This window comes from Microtus pennsylvanicus, chromosome 3, assembly GCF_037038515.1.
Source record: "Microtus pennsylvanicus isolate mMicPen1 chromosome 3, mMicPen1.hap1, whole genome shotgun sequence".
Classification (NCBI taxonomy): domain Eukaryota; kingdom Metazoa; phylum Chordata; class Mammalia; order Rodentia; family Cricetidae; genus Microtus; species Microtus pennsylvanicus.
Window position 1 is genome coordinate 88,049,047 of NC_134581.1, and position 20,022 is coordinate 88,069,068.

General features: G+C 38.0%; 1 protein-coding gene across 4 annotated transcripts in view; it reads right to left on the bottom strand.

The window, feature by feature from the left end:
- The window catches only part of Arhgap32 (Rho GTPase activating protein 32), a 230,826-nt gene that overhangs the window by 12,877 nt on the left and 197,927 nt on the right, over positions 1–20,022 (bottom strand). For all 4 annotated transcript variants that reach the window (XM_075966426.1, XM_075966423.1, XM_075966424.1 and 1 more), the window contains 6 exons: positions 12,070–12,219; positions 2,961–3,063; positions 2,191–2,335; positions 1,692–1,774; positions 830–937; positions 408–553 (listed from right to left, as the gene is read on the bottom strand). In XM_075966426.1, the coding sequence (XP_075822541.1) occupies positions 408–553; positions 830–937; positions 1,692–1,774; positions 2,191–2,335; positions 2,961–3,063; positions 12,070–12,219 (735 nt within the window). The remainder of the gene's footprint in view (positions 1–407; positions 554–829; positions 938–1,691; positions 1,775–2,190; positions 2,336–2,960; positions 3,064–12,069; positions 12,220–20,022) is intronic.

The window sequence follows — 20,022 nt, forward strand, 5'->3', positions numbered from 1 at the left end:
GAAGAGAAGTCAATGCTCTTAACTGCTAAACCATCTCCCCAACCCTGATGCAAGATATTGTTGATGAGTAATGAACTTATAGCAGTCCCATATATGGTATCACTATATACACACATGGAGTAATATTCTAAAGCTGCCAGAGATTTTATTATAATAATAAAAAATTTAGAGCAAATTATTTTCTACAGCTATGAAACCATATTTTAAAATAGGACAGTGTATTTTACCTTTCCAGTGGGAACTCAATAATGATATGAAACAAATTGTCAATTTGTTGAGCTTGCACAAACATAAATTAGCTGTCGTCTACCACTGTCACACAGTATTAGAAGAAATGATAATTGCAAAGTTCTCCATTGCTTTAGAAACTTGTTCCTGGTAATAAGGAAAAGCAATCTGAGCCATACCTGCCCCTTCCTGCATGACAGCGCTGATTTTGCCACTGAAGAGCACATCTACATGATTGAGGATGAACTCAACAACCACAGACTGAATTCTCACTTCCATGAAAGCTGCTGTCCCACTGAAGCAGGCCGACTCTATCTGCTTTGATCTGTGGGGTCAATAACAGTCCCATCAGAGCTGCGAAGGGAGGTCTCCCGATGCACAGTTCCTCAGCACAGAAGTTCCAGAGACATTGGTGGAAGAAATCATACTTTTACAGTCCCTTAGGCAACGCCTACAGGCTGCTTTAGGGAGGTGTTAACTAAAATAATAGTTTGCTTTACTTTTTAACCTTTTTTTTTTGTTTTTGACGAACCATGATGCAAGGCTTTTTTACAATTCAAGAAAACTCATCCTCTAAAGATCATAATCAAATGTAAGTTACCTCAGCAGGTTTGGTGCCCAGACAATGGCAAGATTTTTTGCATGCATATTCGTGATGGAGCAATAATCCGCTAGAAGAGAGAGGTGTCTCATCAGGAACTCCAGGGTTCTGAAAAATAAAACAGAACATGCTAGTTGAAAGAGACACTATATGGCAGTGTGGAGATCACTGGCTTGTAAGTTTCTGACAGCAGAACAGAAAACAGTGCATGCACAATACACATATTTGTGCTTTAAACATGTGTTTAAACATCATTCAAAATGAAATTTCCAAAAAACTAAGTTTCCACACCAAGTAATATTTTGAAGTTATGCTACTTTCTGCAAATAACTAAAAGGAAAGGGTCTAACCATCTAAAAGCATAAAAACAAGGCATTACAAACTTAAAGGTGACCTGAGCAATTCTAGGAGCACCAGGAATAGTGCCTGGATAGCTGAAGTACTTTCATAGTGAAAAGCCCACCCAGCTGTAATGTCCTTGTTCATCTTATTTATTTAAACCATTCTATGCATACGGAGATTAAATTACTCGTCAGGATACTTTTGGAAATAAAAAGTGATCAACTTATTCAGTTAAACTAGACACACACACATACACACACACACACACACACACACACACACACACACACACACACACATACCCCTACACACATATCTGTGTATACTACCTATCAGCCATCTACAGCAGCATCTCTGGATAACAACACAAAGATTAAAACCAATAAAACAGTGGCCAAGAGACAGAACTAAAGTTTCTATTATTAGAAATAGCAATTTATATATGAACCAACAAAGATCTAGTTGTGCCCAGAATGCACTTCTCTGTCTGCTAATATCCATCTGCCAGGTCATGACTTACCTGTAGTGTGGTGGGGGGAGCTGCTGGATGACATCATGAATTTTTATCAACCGCTCTTCATCTGTTGCTGCTGAAACGGCATCCTGTAACAGACATAACCCAACAAACCAGTTGGCTTTGCTAGTCCAAATGAGAGTTCTTGACTTGCAATCTCACTCTGATACTCATCTACAACATGTATCAAGACACTGCATCAAGAGGGAACACTGCTTCCACATGCTTGGTGCTCAGATGCCACTGTTAAAAAGCGTGATGGTATTCAATGTCACACATGCTAAGTTAGTGGTTCAAAGCAAGAAATAAATGATTAACAATTTGAAAACTTTAAACACCTAGTTCTCTTGATTACTATTATTTGTTCAAGGAGGTTTTTTGTTTTGTGTTTTTTTTTAAGCATAAAATGAATTCTCACTGGAGATTAAGCCAAAATACATTTTAAATGACCATACAACAGAACTAGTCAAAGAATGTGAGATGATGTACCCCAGTCCATACTCACAGAGAACTTCTCATACAGTTGGTAGGTGAGCAGAGGGTTTGGGAGCTCTCGGAAGTACAGCTTACAGAGGGAGCCCACAGAATGGATGTCTTGAACATAAGGCTCTTTCGTCAGGTCGGGGACATGCTCAGAATCAAACTCATGACTAACCCAGACAGGAAACAAGACAGGATTACTTAAATGAAGAAAGGAAAATATCTGCCATAGAACAGAACGCAAGTGCACAAAATGTTCAATTATATGTAACAAACCAGTATTTGGACTTCAATAATAGTAAGAAATTATCTTTTGTCAGATATCCATGTGGAAAATAAGGACATAACTTAAATAATTAAACAGAAATAACCTCTAGCTCAAAAGGTTTACCTTTACTTCAGTAACTTGCTACTTTCTTCAAATCATTAGATTTCATGTATTACATTTGGGTTTTGACACACATGCTAAGGCACATGCATGCAGGTTAGAACACAATTTGGGAGTGTGTTCTCTCTTTCTATTATGTGGGTTCCAGCTTGGAACTCAGGTCACAGAACTTGGTGGCAAGTATCTACCTGCTAAGTCATCTCACCAGCCTTCTTCAAACATTTTAGAGAGATAAAATACTATTGAAGTATTGAGGAGGCTAGAATACATGGTTCTGGGACATTCTTTGCTAGTTTATCTCAACCATGTTACTGGTAGCTATGGTTATAAAAATTACTGTTTCTGAAATAATTTTAATTTACTGAATTAAAAAAAAAAACAAAAAGGAAAATGTCATAGAGTTTTACCGAAGTCTCTGGATATTGGAGGCAACGCCAGAGAGACGATATATGCCATCCACAATGCCATACCTCTCGATGAATGCTGTGCAGCTCTGAAGAACCTGGGGCACTAAAGAGAGTTTAAGGCAGATTATTGTTGCTATTCAGTGTAACCAACATGACACCCAAAACATCTTGGTTTTTATAAGCAAAATAAAATTTATAAATCGAAGAGCAAATTAATTAGTCTGTTATTAAAAAAAGAAGAGAATCTGAGTATTACATCTTATAACACCAAGCCTGGCTCTGTTTATACATGGTGCAGTCTCTGGCCACAGACTCATTTAGATCAAATGTTTAACCCCCAACACAACTACAGACTACAACAAACAGCAGTTCACTCGATGCCATCCACAGCAAATGATTTTACAAAGGTAAGCACATGTTCCACCAAGGTAATTACTTACAAGTGCTGCACTACTTCACTCCTAAACACGTTTCTTTTACCTCTTAGTCAATGCACAGGAGAGCTACTTCAGGCATATGGGCTAGAACAAAAGTTCAAAACTATGGGATAAATTTCTGTAACCATTTAAATTTTTACCATAGCCGGGGACTGGCACTCTTTATTTTTTAATGCAAATTAATCAGCACACAAACTTCTTAACTGGTCATTTGATAGTGTTAGTTAAAATCCCTGACAAGCAATAATTGGGAGGACATTACTCAGTCTATAAAGAAATAAATACTACACTAAGGATAAAATACCCAGAAGCTGGTTGGGTGTATTAGTAAGACAATCTGAGCTACTGAATTTCATTTAGTGTATATTACTATGTCATTTTTTTGTAAACTGTAATGGCACCTTGCTTTTCTTGCCTCTGGCTAAAGTCATGCAACCCATCTTTCAAATTCTATCAGCTATCATATTTCACATTTAAAATTTGAAAGCCCATGTGATTAAAAATCAAAAAGCAGTGGCAAATAACATTGATCGCTTTGTATATCAAGGACTAGTCCTTACATTGTAGACACTTCAAAACATCCTCCCTCCCTCCCTCCTTCCCTCCCTCCCTCTCCAACATGCGCATGCACAAACACACCATGAGACATATCTAGAAGGGAAGTTAGAGGGCAATGAGGGAACTGGTTCTCTCTTTCCATAATCATGTGGATCCCAGGAATCAAACTCAGGTCATCAGGTTTTACCTGATAAGCCATCTCACCAACCCTACAATGCATACTTGTTTAATTATCAAAGAAATTGTATGGCCAGAGTACTATTATTACCCTCATTTTATAGTCAATGAACTACATCTTCAAATGTAGAGCTTCTCACAGGGGTTCTCTGTGAGGACCAGATGGTTCTCACAGAGGCCTGGAGGAACTGATGGAAATTAAATTACAACAATAATAGTTTAAGCAGAGTCAACATTTTAAATTACTGCAATATACTGCCAGGTTCATAAGGCCCTTTATAATTTATACTCACTACTTTGTTTCTGTGTTTTATAATTCTAGAAAAACAGAACTCCTCTCTTTAACCAGTTTCACCACATAGAGAACTCTATTCTGTTGTTCTAGCAGATTCAGTGGTCACTCTTAAGCTTCCCCAAAGACCCAAAGTCAAGGAAGCCGCAGCACTCTGCTTATGTGGTTACTGGACAGATCATTTCCAAATGTCTCCTGATTGTACAGCTCACAACTGTAAACTCTTCAAGGTGAAAAACCAAAACAAGCTTCCTCCATCTTTGGGCATTAGCACTCAGGAGTACCTTCCTGATATGACTACAAAATCAGCAAGCGATTAACTCACTTGTGCTCTGAGAGCTAGTTACTTAAGGGGAGGGGGGCAAGGAACGCTTTGGTTTCATACAGAGTTATATTCATTTTCAGTTGTGTACTTTTGTCTTTAAGACATTCAGGAACTTTAGTAACAAAAAAGAGATGCTTATGTAGCAGAGAAGAAAACTATAGAGAACTTTTGAAGTTTTTGAGTGTTTCTTAGAAATAATCAATCTGAGCCAGGTAGTAGTGGCGGTAATGTACACCTTTTATCTCAGCACTCGAGAGGCTGAGGCAGGAGGACCTCTGTGAGTTCGAGGTCACCTGATGTGGGATTTCCCTCTGTATGCTGTGAATACCACTGGTGAATAAAGAAACTGCCTTGGCCTGTTGATAGGGCAGGGTAGAGCTAGGCAGGGGAAACAAAACTGAATGCTGGGAGAATGGAGGTGGAGTGGGGAAGAAGCCATGGAGCCACTGCCGGAGACAGACATGTTGGAATCTTGCAGGTAAGCCATGAACCTTGTGTTAAAATATAAAATAATGGAAATGGGTTAAATCAAGATGTAAAGCTAGCCAATAAAAAGTCAGAGCTAATAGGCTAAGCAGTGATTTAATTAATTAATACAGTTTCTGTGTGGTTATTTTGAGTCTGAGCTGCTGGGTGGCTGGGAAACAAACAAGTGGCCTCCAACTACAAGCCTGGTATACAGAGTGAGTTCCAGGACAGCCAGAGCTGTTACACAGAAAAACCCTGTCTCAAAAAAACCACCCCTCCCTCCAAAAAAGAAATAATCAATCTGGTGTGCTAAATATAAAGTCATCTTTTAAGCTTAGGTCCCATTTCCAATAGAAGTGGAGTAAAATTTAGGGTTACAAATTTGTAGCCTATTCCAAAGCAAATATATTTACAGATTACTGGAATAATGAATGTGAACACTTTATAAAGGGAAATGGAAGTGTTAATGTGCATGTGTACATATGCACGTTTGAGTGTGTGTTTGTACATTCTTATTGTTTTGCTACTGCACATGCCAAACTACAAACTCTAGGGACACTCCTGTCACCACCTCCCATCTCCTACGTTTGGGTTCCAGATGCTCATGTTACTCATCTAGTTTCCATGTGGGTCCTGGCTCCTCACATCTGTGCTTTTACTCAGTGAGCCACAAACCTCCCCTCAACCCCAGCTCCTTGTTCTTTGTTAAAGAAGCTTTTCATAGGGCTGAGGATGTGGCTCACTGGTTAAAGTGTTTACTATACAAGCATAAGGATTTGAGCTTCGTCCCCAACAACTGCATAAAATTTGGGTGCAATGGTCCACATTGTGATCCTAATGCTAGGAAGGAGATGGGGACCCTGGGACTTAACAGCTGGCTGGTCAGTGAAGAGACTGTTAAAAAAACTAAGGTGGCGACAAATGGGAAATAGATCCAACACTTACCTCTGTATTTAGCAGTCATGTGTATGTACCAGCACATGTGCATGCGAGCGAATGTGTGTGTGTGTGCAAACAAGCTTCTTACTAAGCATGCTAGGTCACCCATGTACATAAGGATTGGCCTTGGAAGAAATCCTTTCAGGAGAGGATTTTATTTTTCATATGTATTAATTATTTCTTCTTTATTTATACATTATTTTATTTTCACAAAAATAAGCTGCCAAAAAGCACAGGTAACTTTTACTAGACACTTATATCATGTGATAGTAAATATGTTCATAATCTCCCAAAGAAGCAGGAAAACTTTATTAGCTACCCCCTCCCAATCAACCTCTACCAAACCAGCCAACTTCATATAAAACAATGACCAAGCTGGACTATAACTATAGAAACCTTCAAACTGGTCCCTCCAAAATAAGATCACTTCACGAACTATTCATAAATATTCTAAATACAATTCTGGTTTGGTTTAACACTTTCAGTTTTGGCTATGATCTTACAATAAGAGAATAAGGAAACATTTAAGTTAGAATTCAGGAAGTTTAGAATTACTGCTAAAAGTAGTAGGATAAGACAACAAAAACTGACCCTTGTTTTTACATGACATTTGGTTTTATGACTGGTCTCTCTCTCTCACACTGCCCAATCGATATTTATTAGATCGATTTTACCTGTGGACGCCATGCAGGCACTGTGGACAAGGATGCAATGCACAGCTGACTTTCAGGGAGACGGCTCTGTGGCATTGCCACAGCACTACTGTGCACTCAGAACAAGCATGATTCCCAGTGAGGAGAATATACCGACACAAAAGGACTGGACTCAGGAGTGATTTCATCTGTCTCCCCCACCTCAGCACTATGTCATAAAACCCTCATCTATGTACAGTGGTTTAAAAGTAAGGGTCTTTGCTCAAAGAGACAAATAACTTCAAAAACAGTAATGTGTAGAGTTTCCTCCCTTTAGATTTTAAAGTACTTTTCATGTTTTTTTTTTCTTTTCTTGTTTGTCACAGGGTCTCATGAAGCCAAGGCTGGCCTAGAATTCATCTTGTAACCAAGGATGACTTTGAACTTCTGATCTCCTTGACTTTGTCTCCCAAGGACTGGGACTACAGATGCACTCTACCATGCTGCTTTACAAAGTATGAGAGACAAAACCTGGGACTCTGCCTACTGGGAAAGCTCATAAATGGGCTACATCTCCAGTACTAATACTTTTGTTTCAGATCAAAATAATTTTACCTATTTCCTACAAAGTTCTCACCATTCTTATTAGTCATTTCCTTTCAAAGTTTTAAGGAAATCCCATTTTAAAAATGTACAATAAATAAAAGAAGCCTTCATGGAAAAAAAAATCTTAGATACTTGAAAGCTATGTTGCACCTTCCAGACTTTATAATCATAGAATTTATAAACATTGTGTAAAACCTTCTAACTGTCAACACCAAATGTTCTGTTGGCAGCTGTTTTCCACTAATTACGAAGGGACAGAGGGATAAAGAAAGGGATCCACTAATTGAGAGAGGAAGGGGGGAGGGAGGGAGGGAGGGAGGGAGGGAGGGAGGGAGGGAGGGAGGAAGGGAGGAAGGGAGGAAGGGAGGAAGGGAGGAAGGGAGGAAGGGCTGGCCAAAACTTCCAAGTCTGAGCTGATGCTGGAAGGTCAGGCATGAAACACCCTGGTGAAGACTGACTCTTACTAATGATCCCACCCAGCAAGCATGTACAATGGTAAGAGACATAAAAACAAGAAAATAACCCGACTCTAAGGTTAAGGATGTTCAAGTAAATGTTAAAATCAGTAGAATATGTGCACAGAAAATTCTGTTGGCAGATTTTTAAAGAGCCATTCTTATAAGTATCTGTAATCTTTAGTGAGCTCACATTTGCCAAACTATGAGAGTTTAAGCTCTGTAAAATCATCCCGAGAGAACCTGGGCACCAGGGACAAGAAAATAAAGAATAAACAGAAAACTGGTTTGACAGGCTCCTACATGATTTCTTACAACACAATGTAAGAGAAACAGGTCGGGTTTGTGATTTGCTCCAACGTGGAGGTGCTGAAAAGTAGAAAGTGTAACAGGATTATCTCTGTAAATCTGATCACTCACTAGGAATACAACTCTGAGAATGAATCGCTCAGCAAAATATTATTCTGATATAAGCTTCTCAGAAAAAAATGTGTGACAAATATCCATGTTTCATGTAAAGACCCTGAAGTCATGCTTTGTTTAAGGACCGGGACATATGCTCAGGCAAACATCCTTGGGTTTCACTATGCCAACATCAGAGTGTGTATTCACACACCTAACCATGTGGTTACTTTACATCCAGGTTGTATAATCCTGTCCACTGCTCCAAGGGCACAAACCGGGCAGCACAGTACTGTTCTGAATACTGTGGTTAATCATGGCCCAATGGGTAAATATTTGTATCTGTGAACATATCTAAACATAACAATTGTAGAGAAAAGTTTAGTATAAAATAAAAAATGCCACACACCTTTTGAGTGCACTTACTAAATGGGGATTTCAGGACTTGAAAACCTGTTGGCTGAGTCAGTGCCTAGGCCCAGGCATGCTATGCAACCTCTGACTAGAAAGCTGTTGCACGAGGTGCACTAACCTCATAAAAATATTTTTCTTTAATAAATTAATCTTAGCTACTATAACTGTTTATTTTATAAGCTTTTTTACATTTTGACTCTTTTGTAATCACTGCTAAACCCACAATTCACTATAGTTTTCTTACTTAACCTACAAACTTTTTAAATTATTTTACTTTTTCAGCTTTCTTCTTAGAAATAAAGACATAATCATCTAACCCAGTCTAACTCAGGGTCAGAATCTTCAGTACCATAGTCTCCACTTCCCCATCTTGTCCTACTGGAAGCCAACAGTGCTTTCTGGGGTCACTCTGAAGCCCTGCCACAGTTGTTCCTAGTGAGCTGTCCATCTCCAGGTATCCACAGTGGGCAGCTTGACCTACTTCTCTTCTACCACAGATCTGCCAATAAGAGCACCCCAGTCCTTACAGACAGCCTTTGGCACTGGTGTAAACTGAGCTTGCTGAGGCCTAGGAAAGCTGCTGCAAAAGCCCCATCATGAATTTGGGTGGCTCTTTTTCTCCCACAGCTTCCTTTACTCTTGCTGCTTCTTCAACTGTGCACTTTTGATCCAGTTCCAGGTACTCCACAGTCATCCATTCCTCAAGAACATCCCGTGACTGAGTATCGCCCTCACCCACACCTAGGGTTAAGGCGTTTGCCAGCTCCACCTCAGCCATGCTGATTTTCACAACCTTCCCACCCTTGGCAAATCTTCTGAAGCAGAAGGACTCTTCTTACTCATCTTCTAGATGCCACTTATAGCATGCTTTGGTGATGCCCAAGCAAGGTTCTGGTAGTGAGAGTATTTCAGTTTGATCAGAACTTTATAAGCCTAAGACAAGTCAGCAATTAACTTGGTCATCTCCCTAGCCCCAGACTGTCAATTTCTGCTAGTCTCCTTGCCCCTGATAATGCAAAGTGTTCTTTAAAATATTTATTTATTCTTTCATAATTTATACCCCCCACTTTACTTTCTTCATATTCTCTCCACTGTCTTTTACTAAATCCCTTCTTCTCAGCCACTCTCTTACTACTTTCCTGCATGTGGGTGAGTGTGTGTGCTTGTATCCACTACGTGAGAATGGATGGTAGTGCTTTATTTGAGCAATGGTAACTCACCAGTGTATATACCACTGAAGATTATGACACTCCCTCTCCAGCAACCACCTGGAGGGATGGGGCCTTAAGAGATCCCTCCCATTAGACAGAATGTTAGCCATGACATGCCCAGAGGGGACTGTGTCAGGGCACTCCTTTGGATCCTCTGTCTCCAGCATTCTTTCTGCCTCCTAGTCAGTGATGCTCCCTGAGCCTTGGAGGAGTTATGCATATTTCCCATTTAAAACTGAACATCCAATAGTTACTTGTTTTCAGTACTTTGATCAGTTTTGGGTCTCTAATGAAAAAGAACTCTTGCCGGGCGGTGGTGGCACACACCTTTAATCCCAGCACTCGGGAGGCAGAGGCAGGCAGGCGGATCTCTGTGAGTTAGAGGCCAGCCTGGTCTACAAGAGCTAGTTCCAGGACAGGAACCAAAAGCTATGGAAAAACCCTGTCTCAAAAATAAAAAAAAAAAAAAGAACTCTTAACAGTCACCAGCATGTCTTTCTTTATGATCAGAGCTATGACAGAGCAAGCGTGTCTGACAGGATGGAGCAACCATCACTGACTGCCTTCTACCTGCATACTTCCTAATCATGTTTAACACCGTGTCCAGGGTAAGCAATGTGGCCTCTTCCTGACAACATTAATGGTTGCTTTTATAAACTTAGAGACCACAATGAAAAACACAAAATGAGATTAAATCAAATACATGAGAAAATAATCCAGTCAAGAGACATAGTAAATGTAAAATGTGTGAGGCTGCTGCCATCACAGCATACCATATAGTTCAAGAGTAACTTTTAAATAGAAGCAATGCACTCTAAAATAACAAGTGTAATTCATAATGTGTAAAACTACCACAATGAAACATTTTCTATAAGGAAAATGTGCTTATTTTAAATAGTACAGTTATTACATAAAATAGTAATATTATCATTCATTATCATTATCAGGAACTATGTACACAAGTCTGCTATGTCACACCTATAATCCCAGCACTCAGGAGCAAAGTCAGTGGGATCTTCATGGCCATTCTGGACTACATATGACTGCAGTCTGGGTTACATAAAAAGACTTTGTCTTGAAAAACATAAAAAAATTAGGTATGTCATTATAATTTTACAGTTTATACTTTTCTACAATGACCAGTGCCAATCTTGACATAAACACTCAGTGCTGTGCTGGCCAAGACTTTTTGTTGGGAGGCAATTATTCTGGAAACTAAACTCAAGCCCTGAGATCTCCAACCTGCACTAAGTTTTTGGGAGCCTACCTGTCTCACAGGTGACAGAAATTTTTCAGCTACACTGCAGTCTTACAGAACTACTGCCATATATACAATCTATCACTGCCCAATACAGCACTATGCGGCACATAACTATAGTTTACAGTTGTCATTTAGTTATAAAGTCTAAATAAAGCAGAGTGAATGTAAGGAAAAACAATTATATGTAATACATAGGTAGATCTTTTTATTTTATATATATTTCTCATCTTCTCTCACAGTTATATATAAAAATATGAATATTTTTCTTCCTGATTTTTCTAGTTGTTTTATAATTCAAAGTATACACTTAATTCTTTTAGACTTTAAATAGTATGTGTGTATATAAAATATATATTCATGGTATAACTGCAGATATAGACTGCAAACAATATAGACAAAGTCTCAAATTTTACACACTTATTAAATGAAATATAATCTGGATATTAAAAAACACATTCTGTTCTAATTAGAACTTCAGCCCTCAAAACTTCAAACTCCTTTCCCTCCCTCCAACAATTCATCAACCACTAAATTATTCATTCAGAATTTAAGAAGAAAGGAATGTACATTTTAGGTATAAAATCTAGGAGACTGGTTTTAGGATTTTACAGTATCAAAAACAACACCCGTCATTGGAAACAAATGTTTGAGGACATGAACAGGGAAGCTGGCTGAAGAAGTAACCTGGACAGATGTGACAAAGTCCTCAAGGTAACAATGCCCTTTGTATGCTGCCAACTCTATCCGATCAGAACACTTCTGGCAAAGCACTTCCTAAGACTCTTAGCTCCACCCAGAATGGAGGTGAGCCGCAGCACCAGCTGCTGAACTTGAACCACGGCACACTGGTCACCACATCTGCCTTGTGACTGGTGACAGAAACCAATACAAACATGTCAGGAACAACATAAGATCATAAAGCTGAATATTACCTTCAAACCCAGAATTCAGTAGGTGCTCCCCCAGGTCACAACCAAACACTCTCTCCTTCAAGATTCCCCGCTGCTTTAGCTTCTGTTTTGTTGGGCGAGACTTCATGAATGTTCGTAGGAAAGTAATGAGCTTGCCGTGCTTTTTGGACACTAAAAAAACAAAAACAAGAATATCTTAGTTGTGGCAAGGATTACAATTCAGTTAGCACAAGAAGAAACTAACCTTGATAGTCTACCTTCAAGATAACCTGCTATAAACATACTTTATAACTGCAGGCAGTTGTCTGGCTGTTGATGCACTTTGTTCTCCCTAGACTGTGATCCTATTTGATGGGACTGTAAGCAATTACACGCACTGTAGTCTGTGACCTTTAAATCAAGCTCGCCTGGCAAACCAGTCACCATCTCAGAGCATGAAGAAGGAACTGAGTTCGGATCCAGTGTCTTGTTTTGGATATCTTCATAGTAAGAAAGGCCTGGCCGAGAACAAAGGTAGTTCCCATCCAGTTGTCTTGAAATGTTCTTTTCTTTTTAAGTATTGGAGAGTAAGCCCAGGCCCTGTGCATGCTCATCAAACGCCCTGCCACTAGCTATCCTCAGCCTTTACACTTTCTATGCTCAAATGGTAAGTTGTGTGGACAGCTTTTAACTGTTTTGTAACCAGGCATTGAACTTAAGATTTTCTTGCCTTAATTTCCCAACTAGTTGAGATAGGCCTGAATTTCAGGCCTGGATAAAATATTTTTCTTAATGGTAAGACATTTCCACAGCATTTGTAATTCATGGGATACAATAGGAGAAAGAAACTGTCTTCCCTCTTCTTCCACCAAGAGGCACATCCTGTGATGGCATAAAACACGGTAATCAACCTAATGGCAATAAAATACCACATTACCTAAATACATCAACTTAACTTGTTTGGCGATATAGACAATAAATAAAAAATTAGTATTTGGAGAAAACATGTCCATTGATTAATATATGAGAAGACAACAGTGAAAGAGCACTGAAAACAAATCCCTAGAATAGTGATGTTTGCTAAGAATTGCACCCTTCAGGGTGAGTTCCTCTAAAAGACAGCACACAGCAAACCAACACCATAAGCTCAGAGATCAGGAGCTGGACTAAAGGCACTTTCCCAAGGTCTTAATTCCGTACTCTGTACACACAATTACTGGAGTCTGATTCATCTTTCTCCAGATTCTTCAGCAAATCCAAATATCCAGAGCAGATGAAGACGACTGAGGGAACTCTGTGCACTTACAGCAACTCAGGACCCAGATGGAGCACTCTAGACCAGGTCAGACTTTACCTCATGGGAAACACTATCTGCAGATGGAAGCATCTTTCTCACAGACTGCAAGTCTCCTAGCTAAACTTTCTTAAGACACTTTCTTTGTTATGCTCAGGAAAAGTTCTGGATAAACTGGAGTAAACAGTCCCTCTACAAGTTCAATGGAACAATCTGTTTTAGTCATCAAATATTTAAAATTTACTCAGAAGTCAGTCGTGATGCACACACCTTTAATTCCAGCACTCAGGGGGCAGAGGCAGGTGGATCAATGACTTTGAGGCTAGCCTTGTCTAAACAGTTCCAGACCAGCCAGTGCTACACAGTAAGCCTTCACTCAAAACATTTTTTTTACTTAGAATGAATATAATTTTGGTGCTACCTTTAATGTGTTAAACCTGCAAAAATTCAAAAACTTTCCTGTCTAAAGTTCCTTGCTGCAAAATAAGTGTCATGCTCTTAATTTCACCAGTATGTGGTGAGATATTTACAGTATATTGGTTAATTTCTGAGTCTGTGACACAAACTATAATAATAGGTTACTGTATATTTCCCCCTAGCTGCTAGTAATTTGATTAATTCATATTTACTATTGTGTGTACATGTGTGTACAAAGCATGTGGAAGACAAAAGACAACTTTTGGGAGTCCACTACTTGCTGAGGCAGGGTCTTTCTTATTCTTGTTGCCATATTGTATATTCCAGGCTAGATCATCAATGAGACTGCAGGTGATTCTCCAGTCTCTGTCTGTAGGAATACTGGGATTCCAGAGTTCAGTCATGTACCACAACATCTGGCTTTTGGACATATTTGGTTAACAGGCTTGTGAGATAAGTGCTTTTACACTGAGCCATACGGTCAGCCTTTATCTCCAATTTTAGATGAGGACAACAAGGCACAAGATGGTAAGTCAACTGTATACTACTTAAATGAAGAGAGCAAGAGAAAGCCAGATGTTTTAGTGGTTAATAAGAAAACTTGGGAGCAAAACAACCCAGGAGACAGGATGGTCAGGGAGAACTGCTCCAAGGAGTATGTGTCAGAGCCAGAAGGCACGAGAGCTAGTGGGGCAGCAAGTATTCAATGTGGTTACAAATGACAGGTCACAACAGAGTATGGGCTTTATACCATGGGAACACAATGACTAGCTTAAACAATTTAAAACAAGTGATTACTTAAAAAGCCACCCAATATGTATATGAGAAAGCCAAACATGCACCAATAAGGAGTTGGCTGAATAAATCATTTTACACTCAAACAGAATTACTGATGTGCATTTCTTTGCTCCTTTGGTTAGTTTTTTGAGACAAGGACTCCCTACATAGCTTTGGTTGGCCTGAAACTTGCTGTGTAAACCAGGCTGGTCTTGAATTCAGAGATTCATCTGCCTCTGTCTCCCAAGGGCTGGGATTAAAGGCTTGCATTGTCACATCCAGCCATTTTTATTTTTTTTTAGAGCCTATCTACTGATTCAGTATAATCTCTAAGATAAGCTGAGTCTGAAAAGTAAGATATAGAAAATTTTTATCATATAAAAACAATTAGGAATTCGTATATCTCTCACAAACACTAACAAATTCACAACATATATATATGTGTATATATATATATATATATATATATATATATATATATATATATATATATAAAGAGTCTTTTTAAGATTTATATTTTAAAAGTAGATGTCTTTTTTAAAAAAGATTTATTTATTTTATGTGTATGGGTATTTTGCCAGGGTGTACAGATATACATGTAAGCATGCCTGTGGCAATGAATGCTCTGGAACTGGATCCATCTGGACAGCTGTTAGCTGTCATGTGGGTGCTGGGAATTGAACAGGGGTCCTCTAGAGGAGAAGCCAGAGGGCTTTTAAGCTCTGAGCCATCTCTCCAGTCCCTAATGGTGTGGGAGGTCCTTCTGTCTATGTGTGCTCTTACTGGTTAATGAATAAAGAAACTGTCTTGGCCTGTGATAGGGCAAAAAAATAGAGCTAGGTGAGGAAAAGAAAACTGAATGCTGGGAGAAGAAAGACAGAGTAGGGAGAAGCCATGGAGCCCGACCAGAGAAAGACATAGGTCGGAATCTTGCCAGTAAGCCATAGCCACATGGTGATACACAGATTACTAGAAATGGGTTAAATTAAGATGTAAGAGTTAGCTAATAATAAGTTAGAGCTAATAAGCCAAGCAGTGATTCAATTAATACAGTTTCTATGTGGTTCTGGGTGGCTGGACTGAACAAGCAGCCTTCCTATAACACTCTAAGATTATTTTTTATTTTATTTTTATTAATATTTTTCCCTTACTATATATATATAAACAAAATATCTTTATATACCGACCACAGTTTCTTCATCTTCCTCTCCTCCTGTTCCTCCCATTTCCATCAACCCCCCTCCCCATCTACTCATTCCTCCTTCTTCTCCAATCAGAAAGGGGCAGAAGATTTATTTTGGTTATGCATATTTGCATGTGTTCAAATAAACTTAACAGCAGAAAGGGACAAATATTCTTTTTTTTCCTTATTACTTGGAAACATCATACCTAGAATCATCAGTGGGAATTAATTACACATGGAAGTCATAACTAACTGATAATGATGGGATAAATTTACAATTATGATCCTTTAAACAAACTCTCAATACAATAAACCCATTATTCAGAGATTATCCCACGTTCAACTGGTCTTTCCAGAGCATTAGGCTGTTCTAACCCTGCTTCTTGGTTTGCTAACATGGCTTTCTTTCCTGTTGGGATAAAGAGTGTGTATATTTGTTCATTTCTAAAACAGTGACACAAAGTCTAACTGATTAAAGCTGCAATAAAAATTAAGAGCAGAGGATGTCACTAGGAATTCCAGGTCCCATTTGTACTTGAGGGTGCAGGAAAACTGCCTGTGTGCACATCCTTTTTGCATCCACTACCCATTTTGCTCCTGTTAAATTCCAGAACCATTACTGATATACAGGAGTAAGACAGTGGTAAATTTACTTCTTGAATATTTACATCCCAGCCTAAAGCCTAAAATAATACCTTACCTATTCATGGTGATAAAGGTCAATCACACTGGATTAGAAATTAGGGTTGGGGGAGAGGGTAGAGGGTGTCAAACTCAAGCCCTCTGCAAGAACAGTAGTAGCTTTACCCATCAAGTTAACTCTATAGGTCCAGCTCTATAGGTTATTATAATAATGTGACTACAGACCTTTCTAGACTGACATATAAATAATCTAAATTTAATTCTCCCGTTCCAGTCCTTTGTTTCTGTCTTGTTTAATTGGATCTTTTAAGAAATGTTTATCTTAAATACAAGAAAGAGTAAGAAGGGTAAAATAACAGTAAGGATGTATGAAAAAGTTATAAAGAGGATACTATTTAGTATCTACATAAAAAATTTTAGTAGATACTATGATATACCTAAAAAGATAATACCTGTATGCTTGTATATAAACATACATACTTAGTTTAAATAAAATTCTCTCATTTGGGCTGACAATGCTCCCTCTGAAAGCCAAAAACATCTAATAAAAATATAAACACCTGACAAGGGAAGCCCTCTTTTGAATTGTTGGTCAGGGTTGTTCAATAGACTTCCAAAATATGAACTGCAGTTGTTGCTCTTGGTTGCTCTCCAGAGGTAGAACTTAAGTCCTGTTGCCAAAGATATTATGTGCTTCATTCACAGGACCTAGAGACCTCTGAGCTGGAATTGACAGGAATGCTTCGTCAAGAAGACTAAATTTCATGGGACCAGAAGGTATCATGCAAGCTTCCAAAGGAAGGAGGCAACCAACATCTCTACCCAGCTATGATGCCTATGAACCACAATAACCACCAGCATGGCACAATAACCCTAAGGGTACAGTAATGGCATGCATACCCTGGCAGTAAACAAAAGTCTCTAATTGGACTTAAGACATGCCTGTTACTAGGAATCTAGCCATCTAACCAGGGATAGTGAAGTCCTGGAATTAGAGAAGAATCTACAACTGCTACTTTACTAAACCAGCATAATCCATACCTACATTCTAAATGTTTATCCTTATACTCCCAGATAAGCCTAGTCTTAACCACTTATTGGGGAAACTTCTCTTTGTAATAGATCACAACCATTATAGAAAACCACAAACAAAATACAGAGCTGTGGGAATCAGTCCCTACAGATACATCTCCAATACAAACTCCTGCACCCAAGACAAGGATCACTGAAGAGTATACAATAGGGGAAATTATACACATATAGCTAGATAGATGGATAAATGGATAGATGGATGGATGATGGATGGATGGATGGATAGATGATAGATAGACAGACAGACAGACAGACAGACAGACAGACAGACAGATAAAAACAGACCACGAATTTGAAAGAGTGCAAGGAGGGTACATGGGAGGGCTTGGAAGGAGGAAAGGGAAGGGGAAAATGATATATTATAATCTCAAAAAACAAAATAAATAATGTTTTTAAATGTCTATGTTGTTCCCAGATTTAATCTGATTGTTTCTTGTATTTCACCATTAAAAATAACTTCGGGTCTTTTGGGTAGAAAACAAATGTGAAGAGCTTCCCTGTTCCTAACTGAATAAAAGTATAAAATAAACTGGTGATGACCTTTATCATGTGATGTTCTGTATTTACTAAGGTTATCTTTTAGTTGTCTTGTTTTTTATTTTATTTTAAATTTTGAAAGTGGTGAATTAAATTCAACCCCCCTTTGAAAGTCTTGTATGACTTTTCATATCTGTTTTAGGTAAAGAGATTTGATGAGGAGGGGTCAGAATTTAACAACTGAAGTTGCAAGCCATGAAAAGTTCTTCTGCAGAACTGGAATAAATATCAGAAGTGAAAATAAACATGAAGACTGGTTTTTCTAGTAAAGAAAGAGAGATCCTAGTGTAACAGCCTAGGCAACAACTTCTAAACATGAGGCTGCTGCTGTCAGGACCTTAGAGATATTAATGAATTTAATTTCAGTTTGTATTAATATTGCATTCTAAATGAATATCTAATCACTATTACACTCTTAATCCAAACAGAAATATTAAATAAAATGATTACCTCCCATTATCTGCTATGTCAAGGGTTATGGGAACACTTCCATCTATGCCTTCTTTTCTACATATCCAGCAATAAATTATCAAGATAACCTAGCACACATATTTCAAGCCTCCTCAGTAATATCTAAATATTTTAAAACACATAAGAGCCAATGCTCTAGAAATTTAAAGCTTTTATAGCTTCTCAATAATAAAAGAAATGCAGGGTAAGTACCACTTACTTAAAATGCTTGGTAACAGAAAGGCTTTAGATTTCAGATATTTTCAGAGTCAGACAAATCTATCTATCTATCTATCTATCTATCTATCTATCTATCTATCTATCTATCTATCTATCTATCATCTATCTGAATATATATCTCTCCATGTATCTATGGAAAAAGATCAGAGGGGACCAAGCCTAAATAAAATTCATTTATATTTTATGTATGACTTACATATAGTCTATGGGCAATTGTATGTAATGGTACTTTGTATCCACATTTTGACTACAATTTGTCACATGAGATACGGTGTACAATTTTTCATCTGTGACATCATTTTGATATAAAACGTTTTGAGTTCTAAGCACTTCAGATTAAGTATGTTCAATCCCTGGTCTGATAAGGTAAGCCCTTTGTTGACTAGGCTAGTGAAAAACTACGGGGCCAAGAGTACAAAGATACATTTTTGATAACGAGTTGTGTTAGATTACAAACAGTGAAATCAGTGTAAGATCTTAGTTTAGTGGTATAATAAAATGTTTCAGTAGGCAGTACAAATCTAGATTTCAATAAAAATACCCCCAAACATAAAATTCTTTGGGAAAACAGTCAAGCAGCATAGAAAACCTCAAGTCTATGTAAAATATGGTTTAAATAATTTATCAAGAGCATTATCTAAAACTTAATTAGAAAGCTCTGTTTTAAAGAAGGAGGGTTTCCTAAGTCTTCTGAGGAAAGGGTAGCATAAGAACTTAATATTAAAAAGTCATTATTAAGGTTATTGTTTAATGTCTAGTATACAGAGTTTAGTTCTTTTTAATTATTTATTTTGTTTCATGGATGTTTAAAATTAGAGAGAGGATCTTTATATAACTAATTTATATAACATACATTCCTTTCTAGGACTTAGGAATAAAACTGATTATGCTATATTATATTCTATTAATTATTTTGACTTACTTTGCTTCCAAGTACTTAGACAACCACTAAATGACATTTATGTTATCATTTTTGTTAGCCAATTGCATATACATTATAAAGATTAACTTTGGCCCTAGGTTTCAAGAAGAAAGTTACTGTAGCAAAAGAAAAAAAATACAGTAAATTTTACCTACAGAATTCTGAGCTTCTGCAGAGTGGTGCTCAAAAGCCAACTCTTAACGTCTTCTTTAATTAGCTCCTATTTTTGAAATCAGGAATACAACAGTTGTCCAGCTTTGGATTTCACACTCTGATTCAAAAATTCTTTAGGTATGCTGAGCTTCAGCTTTTTAAATGCTCTTGATGTTATTGTGGAACAAAAAAAAGTACAGAATCACTCTTGCCCGAGATATCATTAATAATTTTGAAAGTAAGAGAAAACATAATTCTGTAACTGATGCAGGTGACAGCTGCAGGAGG